The sequence below is a fragment of the Bos indicus genome, chromosome 9 (genome assembly GCF_029378745.1).
Source record: "Bos indicus isolate NIAB-ARS_2022 breed Sahiwal x Tharparkar chromosome 9, NIAB-ARS_B.indTharparkar_mat_pri_1.0, whole genome shotgun sequence".
NCBI classification, from domain to species: Eukaryota; Metazoa; Chordata; class Mammalia; order Artiodactyla; family Bovidae; genus Bos; species Bos indicus.
The window spans coordinates 86,346,309-86,360,279 of record NC_091768.1 but is presented as its reverse complement, the minus strand read 5'-3'; the positions used below and the strand labels follow the sequence as shown (position 1 = coordinate 86,360,279).

Here is a 13,971-nt window from a genome sequence, read left to right as displayed (position 1 = left end):
CCCATCTCTTTAAGAATTTTCCATAGTTTGTTGTGATCCACACAGTCAAAGACTTTAGTATATCCAATGAATCAGAAGTACACGTTTTTCTGGAATTCCCTTGGCTTTCGCTATGATCCAACAAATGTTGGCAATTTGATCTCTGGTTTTGGAAGTTCTGGAAGTTCCATCTGGAAGTTCTCTGTTCTGCTGAAGTCTAGCTTGAAGCATTGTGAGCATAACCTGCTGAAGTCTAGCTTGAAGGACTATGAGCATAAACCTCACTAGCATCCAAAATAAGCACAACTGTCTGGTGGTTGGAACATTCTTTGGCATTGCCTTTGGGATTGGAATGAAAACTGACCTTTTCCAGTCCTGTGGCCACTGCTGAATTTTCCAAATTTGCTGGTGTATTGAGTGCAGCACTTTAACAGCATCGTATTTTAGGATTTGAAATAGGTCAGCTGGAATTCCATCATCTCCACTAGCTTTGTTTGTAGTAATGCTTTCTAAGGCCCACTTGACTTCACACTCCAGGATGTCTGGCTCTAGGTGAGTGAATACACCATCATGATTATCTGGGTCATTAAGACTTTTTTTTTGTACAGTTCTTCTGTGTATTCTTGCCACCTCTTCTTAATCTCTTCTGCCTCTGTTAGGTCCTTACCAATTCTGTCCTTTATCATGCCCATCCTTGCATGAAATATTCCCTTGATATCTCCAATTTTCTTGAAAGGATCTCTAGTCTTTCCCATTCTATTGTTTTCCTCTACTTCTTTGCATTGTTCATTGAAGAAGGCCTCCTTATCTCTCCTTGCTATTCTCTGGAACTCTGCATTCAGGGCTATATCTTTCCCTTCCTCATACACAACCTGTACTAATACACAAGGATGGTTTTACGCTCCTTATTAACAGGATCAGAAATACAGGGTACTCTAAAGGAGTTAGAGGAAGCCTGTATTTAGTAGAAACTGTGACTTAAAGAGGAATTCTATAACTCACAGCTAGATAAATTCCCAAAGAGAGTGTTGAAAAAATGGAAATCCACAGAGTGGTTTGCCTTGGATAATAACACTGATGCATGTCCAGTAGAATGAGCATCCTCCTTTTGGCTTCATTCACATCTCAGAAGTGCTGCTTTCCATCGACTCACTGGTACGCTAGGCAACGACACTTAAGACATGAGGGACTGAGGGCATCTGCAGACCTGGACTTCCATGTAATTCTGTTCTCTTTGCTGGAGACACAGCGTTTAGGAGAGAAAACTTTGGTCAGCCCCAGAGGGACTGTGATTCTTAGTCTCTTAGCATATGGGGGTGGAGGGTGGGACAAGGTTCATCCCAGAAGCAGCTCTTGGTTGTCAAGGGATGTCCTGTTTTCTTCTTAATGCTTTCCAGCTGGGTTGACTTCAGGCCTGGGGAGGTCAAGTGATTTACTCAAACACCCAGTGGAATCGATCAGCTGGGACTTGAACTCAGGGATTTGCTACTTGCCCTGGTCAGTCAACGTTCTGCTTCCTGCTTTCCGCCTCTTCTCTGAACTGTACCCAGCAGCCAGCGGGCTGTGTCTGGTGCAGCCCGTCCTCCCAGCTGTCCCCACTCAGGACTGGAAGAAGAGGCATGTTACAGGTCAAGTCTCAGTGTTCTGGCAGTGCAGCATCAGGCAAATTGCTCCATGCCTGCTCAAAGCATACAGTGTCTGGCGAGAGTCAGAATGAAGATAGCTACACCCACACGCCAAGATTGGAAAAGGAAAAACTTAGCTCACACTTTTCCTTTGCGTGCTGATTTTTCTTCCCTTTCCTTTTTTTTTCCCTTTTTCTTTCTTTTTTTTTTTTTTTTTGAAGGAGGGAATCCCCCTGTTTACAAGTTGAAATCCAAAATGCACAAGTGGTCAGTTTGCAATTCTGTGACCCATGAACATCTGTGGGCCTGGGTGCTCCCTGGGAATTGGCAGTGCCCGAGCTGTGAGCCAATCCTGCCCTAGCCAAAAAGGAATTCTTGGGTGAGTGGAACAGTCAGGGAGCGAGGAGGCCTGTGAGTGATCAGGGCCTCGTTGTCCTCTAGTTCTGGTTTTCCAGGGGCATGTCTGCACTCAGCTTCAACTTGTTTTATGAGCCGCATTTGACTTTATTTTTTGACATGGGTCCACCTGAAACATCTCACAGGAAGCAGAAGATGACTTTTCATTTTGCCTTTAAAAAAAATAAAACTATAATTTGAGATGGGCAAACATGGTCTGACTCTGTTTATCCGGAAACAAGAACCACTGTGTCCTTTGAGAGGGCTTCCCAGGTAGCGCTAGTGGTAAAGAACCGCCTGCCAATGCTGGAGACATAAGAGACTTGGGGGTTCGATCCCTGAGTCGGGAAGATTTCCTGGAAGAGAGCATGGTGACCCACTCCAGTATTCTTGCCTGGAGAACCCCATGGACAGAGGACTCTGGTGGGCTGCAGTCCATGGGGTTGTAAAGAGTCAGACATGACGCAACTGAATTAACTTAGCACGCACAGCAGGTCCCTTGAGTAGAGAGAAAGATTTCAAATATTTATTTTGACACCAGTCTCTGAGGACTGAAGTGTTTGGTAACCAAAGGGCCTCCCTCTGGAGAAGAGGATCTTACAGCACCAACTCCTAAGCAGAGCCACAGAGGGCAGCTCCTGTGCTGACTTCAGGTGGCAGGTGGCACCGAGTGGGGCTAAATGTGCCTTATTTCTCAGCAGATGGACTCTGGCTGTCTCACCATTTTAGAGTTTTAGTTTGGTAGATACTCAAAAGTTAATCAAACTATTTAATATGAGTGGAAAAAGTTAGCCTGTGATGTGTTTACATCTTCCACCTGGATCTTGGTTTCCTCGTTTGCGAAATAAGGAACCCGACCGCTGCAGGATCCTATTGCTACTCTGGCGGGAGGGGAGGCCTGTGATTTTTTAGGCTTGCGTCTCTCATCTGCTCTAACTTTTCTGCTGTAATCTGGGTGTTATGGGCTGAATGGTGTCCCCACGAAATTCATATGTGGACCTCTAGTCCACAGTACCTGAGAATGTGATTAATATTTGGAGATAATAGGGTCTTTATAGAAGGGATCAAATTAAAAACAAGGTGGGCCTTTTCAGGGTGGGCCTTAATCCAGTAAGACTGGGTCCTTATAAAAAGAGGATATTTGGATATAGACATGAAGGCACATGGAGTGAAGACCAACTGAAGACAGGGAATAGATGGCCATATGTAAGCCAAGGAGCGTGGCCTCAGAAGAAACCAATCCTGCCAACATCTTGAGCTCAGATTTCCAGCCTCTAGAATTGTGAGAAAATAAATTTCTGTTGTTTAAGCCATTCTGTGGAACTCTGTTATGACAGCTTTAGCAAACGAATACACTGGTTTACACCACAGTGAGCTTTCTGAGCTGAAAGAAGCTCCGTGTGTGTGTGTGTTATTTAAACAGATTCTTAACCCTGGTTTTAGCTTAAACGTGCCTTTTCTTTTGCAGGATATTCAGAATACTTTAAAAAATCATTTTCTTTGTTACCAGATGGAAGTAAGTTATTTTAGTAAAATAAATCTTTATTTTTACTTGAAGGGAGTTTCACCATTTTGACATGAATCTTTTTCCTGAATGGCTATGGATCATCATTTTGCCTTTTAAGAAATGCTGCCATTACCTATAAAATTCATTTGAGGCCAAATAGCTCATTGGATAGGCCTGCAGGTAACAGCCCATTTATAAAGAACTTCAGACCACACAAGCAGCTCCAGAGTGGGACAGAATCTTAGTTTTGTTTAGTCCTTTTGCCTTTAAAGTGCACTCAGACAGCCTGTGACCGGGTTACAGGCAAATTAAGTGATAAAGAAAGGTAACCACTTATCACTTTGCTGTTTACGACTCTCAGATTCTTACTTGAAGTAAAGCATGTTATATTTTACCCTAACAGATTTTGCTTTCATTTAGTACCAAGATTCTGGTTCTTTTATGAAACAGTCACGTGGAGTCGGACTGGAATGTCCAGTGTCTAAAAAGCATGGAGATTCCCTGTGTCTCTGTAAGTCCCAGAGAAACTTCTCAGGGAGAGCATTTCCGCATCCGAAGCTGCTCATCTTGGGAGGTTAGAGTCACCCAGCTGTGGAGGCACTACATGTCTCGGGAGAGAGATCAGAGTATACATCAAACCACCTGAGAGGGCAAGCCTTATCTTCCCATGTGATCACAGGCGGCAGCGTAGATCCCTCCTGTCAAGGCTGCGGATTCCAACCCAGCACCCCCCGACACCCAACCAACCAGGGCACGTGACAACACAAGCAGCAGTCACTTAGTGTCATTACAGGAGCGTTTCCAGATTTTTAGCAATGCGTCTTTCCCCAAATCACGTCTCAAGGAAGGAGCTTTGGCCCATTAAGCGGGCTGAGGGGGCAGTGAGGATCTGCAGGCACTTTTCTTTCCAGCTATCAACAGAACGGGAAAAAATGTCAACTTATTTATATTCCTTTATTTACAGGGGCAATGAATAAGTTAAGGAACACTTCATTTCAAACACAGATTGCTTTTATTTTAGCTAAGCTAATGTTTCAGTTCCATATATACTTTTGAATTTCCATCAATGTCAAATACCATTTTTTCTTTCTTCTTGAAAAAAAAAACAAAAACAAAAACAAAACGATTTACAAGCACTTTTAGGGCACTCAAGGAAAGTAGGCTGAAGGTTCATAATAATAATTTTCCTTTTAAAAAACATCCATCAGACCAAAATAAAATCATTTTAATTAACTCCTTCCTGAGTAACTAAAACCTTGGAATGTGCTGAAAGGTTATAATAAATAAGGCAGTCAAAGATCAACCAGCTTAAAATGTATTTTTTAAATTAAACTATGTAAAATGTACAATATATTTCATGAAGTACAAACTGTGTTGGGCTCAGGGCCAAAGAAATGTTGTCGTGTGTGCCAGATAAACTGATGAAGTGCCTTGACTTCTAGGGCCCAGAGGCTGTTTGTTGGGGCAAAATTACATCAAGTCCTGGTAAGTAAATCAGTCAGCCTCTGATGTTACAGTGATCACTGCTGACAATAATTGCTTTTGAACACACAGGTAGAAGTGCTCACATGCACTTGCATTAAGAGGATGCATTTTTTAAAGATGACCAATTGTCCTGATGTTCTGACAACAGCAGAGAACACTCAGCGGACCTTATTTTCAGATAGTGGGATTGCACAGTGTGTAAACTAAGGATTGTTCTTTATAGGCGATTTCAAAGAAGTGACTCACAATGTACCAGGCAACAGCTCTTGTTCTTATGTTGACTGTGATAGCTGTTCTCTGGGTTGACTTTTAAAATAAGCCTAACAATAGGGCCCTGGTCTCTCTAAACAGGACAAAGGATATTTCCTCTTCTAAGCACATTTCCCTGCATTGCTTTCCTGCCCCACTTCTCTGAGACAGAAAGGAGGCTCACAAGTGGCCAAATGCTGGACTCTGTGCCTCTGTGGTCCCAGCCTTCACTGGACTCCTGCGGGGTGGAGCCTTCTCAATACATCTCATGATAAAGTAGCTTTAGTGCACACTTGACAGGTTCCAAATGACTTGCTTTATATCTTGGCTACCGTCCAATTTTAGTGAACGAAGAAAAAATTCTAGAGCGACTTGTTGGTTTCTGAAAAGTAGAAAATGTGTAGCTTGTGTAAAGTCTGAGTCTTATTTACTGTGAAGTATTCCCAACTCACACTTTGCTTGTGTCCTGAAGGGCTGGCTCTAGGGGAAAAAACCTGAAGGAGACAAAATTTGTCCCTAGTATCCTGCCTGCCACCACCCCCTGCACTGCTGCTTCTAGGCCGACTACGTATTATCTGCCCAGACGTATACATGTTTTGGGAAGGGGATGGTCACAGATGAAGACATTTCAAAATCCAAAGAAATAGATTGCTGATGATTGAACCAAGGCATCACGGAGGAGGGCAGGTGATGGGAATGGGCTCGGGAGGAGATATTTAGAGGAATGGGCCTGCCCAGCTTCTACTCAGATTACCTTGGGGGCAGACACTTACTCATGAAGCTGGCCAAGCAGTCTCTTACCTAGAAGCTCCTGCTTTTCTTACTGACCTCCTAGTAAGAGCTTCTCAGGAGGGAGCTGCTTCCATAATAAGTGGACTTCACTTTGCTGCTTGCACAGAACTCAGTACCACCTTCCACCCAAAACACGTACCTCTTAAGGGACCAGAAGGTGAAAGGTACCAGCTACTTGGGACCCTGCTGGCCAGGGGTGTGCCTGATAGGTCATGCCCTGTCTGTGGTCAGGCTTAGAACTTAGGCCACAGGAGTCAAGTGTCAGAGCTACAATCAGTTCCTGGATTTCCAGGTAAAACAACGCTGATGAGATGTTTCGTACCAGGGAGAAAGGACACAGTCATGCCATTTTCCTAGACCACATGTCCTTCAGAGTCCATCTGTCTTCCTATGCTCTTCCTTACATGGCCAACAAATTCTTTTCCCGGCTATTCTACTTTGAAGTCTGGCAGAATGGAACTTGTGAACAGAATGTCTCAATGGAGGCTGCCACGCACTTTGACCTTGAGAAGTACTCAAGGCTCTGGACTGATTGAAGGTGTGGCAGAAGCCGACTTGCTCTTTCAGAGACAATACATGTGCTGCTCTGGGTGAAAGTGTCCCCTGAGATGGACCAGGGGCAGAATTCTACCCGTGTGGGCAGAAATCACTTATCCAGGGACATCCTCCCTTTCTGATGTCCTTATCTGTCTTACTGTTTCCTCTTAGAGCCTTCTAGAGTAGGCTTCCTGGGTGTCTGCAGTGGTTTTGTGTTTTTACTGAAATATACAAGTCTGGACATTTTCAACCACCAAGGTAATACTTTTACAGGTGACAAATGATGAGTTACTGGGCTGTAGGCTCTATTTCTCCCTCTTCTCTCATTTATACTAGGGGAAGAAAATCTATTTTATGACAAGATGCCTTGTGATGGAGCAGTCTAATGTACCTGGGAAGGACCCAAGGAGCCAGAAAAACACAGAATAAAATTAAAACAAATAAAACCCGCAAAACCGGGCATCTCCCAATGACCCCAACCTGTGGGAACGTTTGTTCTTTTTAATGCTGTGAAGCATTAATTTCGTCCCTTAAGGATTTTTTCTTCCCCCAACACACACACACACACACACACACACACACACACACACACACACACACACACACTTTCTGGAAAGGGAGATTAAGCCACTGGAGGCAACACAGTGCTGGCATCACCTCTTATAAATATCTTCGAGCCACTTCTCATCATCCTGTTCCTCGTCATCGATCGGCTCCTCCGTTTCCAGTGGGGTTGGAATGAAGAACTGGGGTCTCAGCGGCGGGTGGCTGACGCGAGGCTTGAGCCCAAACTTGCGCTTCAGCAGGTGGAACTGCTCCTTGACGTAGTGGTAGAACTCGTACTCGTATCTCATTCGCTGGTAGAGAATCTGCACGGCCTCGGGAGAGGGCGCGGTCTTCTTCACGGTCACAGTCATGTTTCCAAGTTTCCTATGCTCTGGAAAAGAAGCGGGGTTGCACGTCAGCCACAGTCTGCAATGTCCCGGCTTAGAGAGGATGGTGGCGAGCTCCTGAGTTACCTGGTGACCCTGGCAGCTCCCAAGGGAAGAGACTCAACCAACATACCAGGACTAGAAGGGAAAAGTGGCTGCCCAGCAATGCTGGGAAAGATTTCGTCGTATTCTAGGTGTTACTATCAACACAAGATGACTACACCTCAACTAGCTAACATCCCTTTCGCGAGATGTGAACTGATGGAACTCGGTCAGGATTCGGGGCTATCTGTATGTGATAGTCTTTTGAGCAGCAAGATCTACCTGCTTTTCATCTTTTATTTCCTGTTGCTTTCAGAAGGAAGCACAGAAAAAGGCTGTCTCGCCACTTTCTAATCACCTTGGTTTTTTTAATTTGAAAATATGGACATCCCAGGGATCTTCCTGACCCAAGGACGGAACCCAGGTCTCCTGCATTGCAGGCAGATTCTTTACCAGCTGAGCTGCCAGGGAAGGGTCAGTTGTCTAAATTTGTCGTCACCAGATTTTCAACATGTAGACATGACAGGACTCATCAAAACCTGGTTTCTGTCCCCTCAGTGCTCCAGTCCAGTCAGATTGCTCTTGCTCCCTTGTTGACAACTCAGCGGCATCTTTCAGGCCTTCTAGGACTTTTTAGCATGACCTCACAGCACCAAAGGCCACACACGCCATCTTGGAACTGCCCTCCTGTGGCGTCTGCAGGAGTGTTTCCCCGGTGGTCCTGGGCTCCTGATTGCTCCTTCAGTGCTTCAGGCCCCGGGCTCATCCCGTCTGTCCCTTCCACGTTAGTGCTCCCAGGGCTCCGGTCCTGCCTCTTCCTTACTCCCTTTCTTCCTCTCTGACCGGTTTCATTCAGTCCTCCACCCTCTAGTTTTCATACCACTGTGGACACAGAACCTAAAGTTTATATGAAGCAGTTATAGCTTCTCAGTCCTTTTGTTTTCCATAGAGCTGCCAAATAATAGGAAGGTAAATGACATTGCCAAGGGGTCAGAGGTCAGAAATAGGAGTGCTAAAAAATAAATAAATAAAAAAGCAGGAGTGCTATTTTGTGGCAGGAGAAGCAGAGATTCAGATGCAATCAGCACTGACGGCAATTATCTATTATGGGTTTGGATCATGCCCATATGTATGCTATTTTATTTAATATTCCCAATCAGCCTGTGGGGTGTCATGGCCTCTATCTTGCAGATGGGGAAATAGAAGCTCTTGAAAATTAAATGACTTGCCCAAGGTCATGGCTAGTGAGTAAGCGACAGAGCTGAATTGGAGCCCAGGTTTCTCGTTTGTGATGAGGTTTCCCCTAAGCACTGGGCTGCAACCCATGCAGCTTTTGTGAGCCTGCAGAAAATTATCACCTTCATATGGAAAGACTAGAGGGCAGTTTGCCTTTTATGGTTAGCAGAGAATTTTTAAAATCACATTTCGAAGACATATGGTTAAGTGTCTTGCTCTACAATAATCAGCACTATGGAAAAGTCATTCCAGTGCTAAGTGTTCTACATTTTTGTAAAATGCCAGACTTTCCCTCCAAACAAAACAAAGCTACGTGAACTATGGAATCAGCCTCTCTCCAGATTGCCGTAATAGCAGCACTAGAGGAAGTTGTTAGGAATTTTTGGAGACTGTTGTTATTTCAGCCAGAAAACAATCATGCTTTAAAAATCCATACTTATTATCAGCATCCTTTGGGGAGTGAGGCAGCCCTCGTTAGGTGGGTATATACTGTCGAGCATAACCGTCATGAAGTGGAGAACTAAGTCCACGTGGATCTTTTGAGAAGCAGGACCCCAGAGATGACGTTGAGGCGCTCACGTCTCATGGGTCCCCTGGCGAACATTTCAAAAGAAGACTCAAATACAGAGCAGCTTCCATTAAGGCAGGGGAGGCAAGCGGGCAGTCTGAGATCTGACTGGCGGGCTATGTGTTATTTGACCTGAGGGTAATTTTTTTTTAAAAGAAATTGACTTAGTTGTTTTAAGATTTGGTCTATTTCACAAGGAAGTCTGGATTTCTGGCTTCTCTCAAAGTGAGGTGATATTCTTCTGGAGCTGAGCAGGGCTACCCCTCACTGCTGGAGGTCACACCTCCCCATTTTGTCTCAGACTCTAAACGTCAGTTCATTCTTTTATGTTACCTGCCTGGCTGCTATAGAAATTTGGATTTTAGGCTTCTAATTAAAAGGTTTTGAATTCTGAGTTACAGAAACCTGGGAAGCAAGTGCTTTGTGTCCCAATTAAGGCTCTAGTTTGAGCTCATTCGTGTGTCCTATGGCACCCTTGTTCCTTACTTTCTGCATTTATGGAGTGAGTTTTCTGTACCAGGCATAGGAGTTACCAGGAGTGAATGTGACTTTATCATCATTATCATCTTTAGGCATTTCTGAGTGCTTTTTCAGTGCAAGGACTGTTAAGTTATCTAACATGCATTTAATCTTTCCAAAGTGAGGCAGGCTCTCTTATTATCACCATTTTACAGATGTGACATTGGAATTTGGTACCTTGGCTCCAGGTCACACAGCTGGTAACTGGAGAAGCCACAAGTTGGGTCTGAGACAGTCTGACTACTGAGCCCAAATTCTTAACCCTTCATGTTTCTTATGGTTCGACGGAGCTCACAGTATAAGCTCGTGGGCCTGCTCACCATGGGGGCAGACAGGGCATTTCCCTCTGGTTGGTTTCATGGCATCAGTGTTTCCTCATCTTAGTCAGAACCCCCTAGTAGAGGGACCAAGCCCAGTGAGCTTGTCTTAAGTACTCCACATGGAGTTGGGTCTCTTTTTTAAAGAAGCAATCTTTTTCAAGTGCAGTGACTTTGGTTTTGTTTTTTAAGTTTTTATTTAAAATTTTTTGGCCATGCCATGCAGTATGCAGGATCTTAGTTTCCCGGGCCAGGGATCGAACTTTCATCCCCTGCAGTGGAATCGCAGAGTCGTAACCACTGGACCACCAGCCAAGTCCTCAGTTGGCTCTTTCATAACTACTATAACTATTCGATCATGTAGGTCTGCTATGTGGGCCAGCCTAAATGGATAGGGTACATCTCTGCATGTGTGTGTGTGTGTGTTTCCAAAAGATGGAAAACTTTTAGGAGGCCTCTGAGCCACCTTGCAACTTCAAAAAGAAATTTCCCTGGATTTGTCTTCCACCAGTTCCACCTAGCTGCTCTTCTAATGGAGCCTGTTACGCTGAGAACGTCTGGAGAGGGGTGGTACCCCCTCTATCCCTGCACTTTCACAGCTCAGCACCTGGGGAAACACAGCACCCTCCACTCATGCTTGGGGAGTGAAGGAGGAGAAACCAACAGAAGGGAGAGGGTATAGTCAGACCTGAAGAAGGCTTGGCTGTGTCTGTGAGGTGCAGACACAGCCAAGTGGAGACAAAGGCAGTATCTGAGCATGCTTCATAGGAAACCCTCAAGAGACCCATGCATGCTGGGTGTACCCTCGCATCTGGGAATCTTCAGCTCCCACTGGAGTCTGTAAATTCCAGTGCTTAGCTTTGTGGTTCAGTTGCCTTTTGGGAATGACAGTGCTGGCTATGTCATGTTTTTCTGACTCTGTCCTTTAATTAATAAATACATTTTGGCAAAGGAAAGCTGTGGTTTCAGGAGGCTTTTAATTTTTTTTTTCACTTTTCTTATTTACCTTGAGGGATTGGCCAAATAAGACCCATTAAATCATAATAATTGCTGAAAATTTCCTCAAAGTAGGCACTGGCTTTGAGCTGTGAAATGATCAGAAGGGCAAATAAACAAGCAAACAGAAAACAACTTCTGATGTCTTTATTTGAATAGCAAAAGAAGGATGGTTTTTTCCCTTACAGACATGTCCAAAGTCAGCCATAGAGTCAGGACTATGTGAGGACAAACTCTTCCAGGCTCCCAAGTTCTGGCTTCCCACTGAGAAGTGGCTCTGAATGGGGACCCCTTTCTACACTGCCGACCCCCAGTAACAGAAAATTCTGCAGTTGATCGTACAATGCTGGCAGAGACAAATCCCCCAGACTATACAATAAGGTCGGCTGGAAGACTGCTGAGTTGCGTCAGCTCTCTGCATTATTAAAGCTTTATAAAAAGTGGCATAAACAGCTCAATAACCAGCCTTCCCCTGAATTCTTTCCCCAACCCATCAAAATAGCATCCCTTCATGTGCATAGAGCTCTGTGGATTAGCGTGTTTTCACTATCCTCACAACAACCCATTTAACCTGAAGACACAAGAGGTCACAGGACTGGTTCAAGGTTGCATGAGTGACTGTCCTGAAACTAGAAATTGAGCTTTCTGATTCCCAGTCTTGCACCTTTTTGCTTCATCACTGGCTGTTAATTTCCAAATTGAGTGGAAATCTATAACCACCCACTTCTCCTTGCCCTGTGTGTATTCTGGCATTAAGGACATCGGTTGAAAAGAAGGGCTTGAGTGTTCTAAGTCAAGGGGAATGCTTTGGTAAGTCTGGGAGGATCTGGTGAAAAACCTGCAAGCCAGCAAAAATGTTTTCAGACTGAAAGAGACTGTGTCTTTTTCATTTTTAGATCCCCAGTGCCCAGCTCCACGCCTGGCACATAACGACCCTCAATAAAGGTTTGTTGATTTGAAACCTGTATGTTAAATCCATCTGTAAGACTGGATTAACACGAAGGGCAACTTTTGGTGTTGACTGTACATATGTGTTTTTTTTTTTTTTTTTGCTAAATTCTTTCCTTACTGGAAGGTCCTGCCTGAGCAAACTTTCCATGTCTAGAAATCAAATTTCTCTAGGGTAGGCTGATAGGGGAGGTTAGGCTCACAGGTCCTTCAGGAAAGGCAGTATTATTTGCTTTTCTGAGCCACTCCATTGGAGAACGCTGTTATGGTGACAGATCATTTCATTGTTGGTGGTCAGGTGCTAAGTTGCGTCCAACTCTTCGACAGCATGTACTGCAGCACGCCAGGCTTTTCTGTCCTCCACTACCTCCCAGAGTTTGCTCACATACTTGGATATCAAGGAGATCAAACCAGTCAATCCTAAAGGAAATCAACCCTGAATATCATTGGACAGACTGATGCTGAAGCTCCAATACTTTGGCCACCTGATGTGAAGAAAGACTGAAGACAGGAATCTCTTCTCAGAGGATGACGGAGGATGAGATGGTTGAATGTCATCTCAAGATTGAAGGCAGGAGAAGGGGATGACAGAGGATGAGATGATTGGATGGTATCACCAACTCAGTGGACATAAATCTGAGCAAACTCCAGGAGATAGTGAAGGACAGGGAAGCCTGGTGTGCTGCAGTCCATGGGGTTGAAAGAGTCAGACACAACTTAGTGACTGAATAAGAAATGTTGCAATAAGGGACTTTTACTACAAACATTAATACCTATGCAGAAACATATAATACACACCATGACCTTGTGGCTAATGAGTTTATGTCACATGCATTATTTACAGTCATTAATTAAAAAATCTAAACACTGTTGGGGCAATAAAACATCTTTATGACCAAATTTTTCTATACCAATGTTGTTCAATTACTTAATTTGTCATCATTTGGGGTACTTTTTAATTGCTAGTTCTCCAACAGCAAAAGAAAATGTTTCATTTAGAAGGAAAACATTCATTCAGATCACATGTACTTGACCCAAGTGTAAAGGGCTTGGTGTGAACAGAATTTAAACCGTGGCTCTTTGGCTAGTCTTGCACGCTCCCTGGGGGAAGAACTTCAGACCAGCCCATTGGGAGTATCCTCAGGGAAAGGACTGCAAAGGACAACTTCCACAATGACCTTGGAAAGGCTCCATTCAGCACCAAGTGCTCCTGTCTGCATAGGATGCCTGCCAGTCGAAGGCAAGCAGGCTAGGTTTCCTCATTGTTCTCCCAGGGCACTGCCAAGCAAACACTGATAACTTAACTTTTTTGTATGTGAGTGTGTGTTAGTTGCTCAGTCACGTTTGACTCTGTGTGACCCCACGGACTGTAGCCCACCAGGCTCCTCTGTCCATGGAATTCTCCAGGCAAGAATACTGGAGTGGGTAGCCATTCTCTTCTCCAGGGACTCTTCCCAACACAGAGGTAGAACCCAGGTCTTCTGCATTGGCAGGTGGATTCTTTACCATATAAGCCACTAGGAAAGCCCTTAACTTTTTAAAATGTAATGCTAAATATCATTTACCAGCAACCTGTCTGTATGTAAGATTGAACAGTGACTAACTATGCACCCAACAGGGCCACAAGCTGAGGTCATCCATGGATATTACTTTACTGCCCATGATGTAGATTTTTGCAAAAGCAGTGGCTCTTTCTAGCTTTGCCATACTGACATTATATTTGGACTGGTTCATAATCTTCAGAACTCTTAAAAGTCCCTCTAACGTAAATAACAAGGAAATCACAGACCTGCCCCGTGAAGTCTCCCTCCCCACCCCTCTTCATCTGTCAAACGAGCATAAT

At 44.3% G+C, this 13,971-nt stretch overlaps 1 protein-coding gene across 3 annotated transcripts in view; it reads right to left on the bottom strand.

Annotated features, from left to right (window-relative positions):
• Positions 1-4,500: 4,500 nt before the first annotated feature.
• Positions 4,501-13,971, bottom strand: part of UST (uronyl 2-sulfotransferase) — a 317,673-nt gene continuing 308,202 nt past the window's right edge. For 2 of the 3 annotated variants that reach the window (XM_070796329.1, XM_019967565.2), the window contains 2 exons: positions 7,228-7,507; positions 4,501-5,623 (listed from right to left, as the gene is read on the bottom strand). In XM_070796329.1, coding sequence (XP_070652430.1) covers positions 5,524-5,623; positions 7,228-7,507 — 380 coding nt within the window. In that variant the 3' untranslated portion in view covers positions 4,501-5,523. Of the gene's footprint in view, positions 7,508-13,971 lie in introns of all 3 variants that reach the window. The other variant, XM_019967566.2, reaches the window with a different exon arrangement.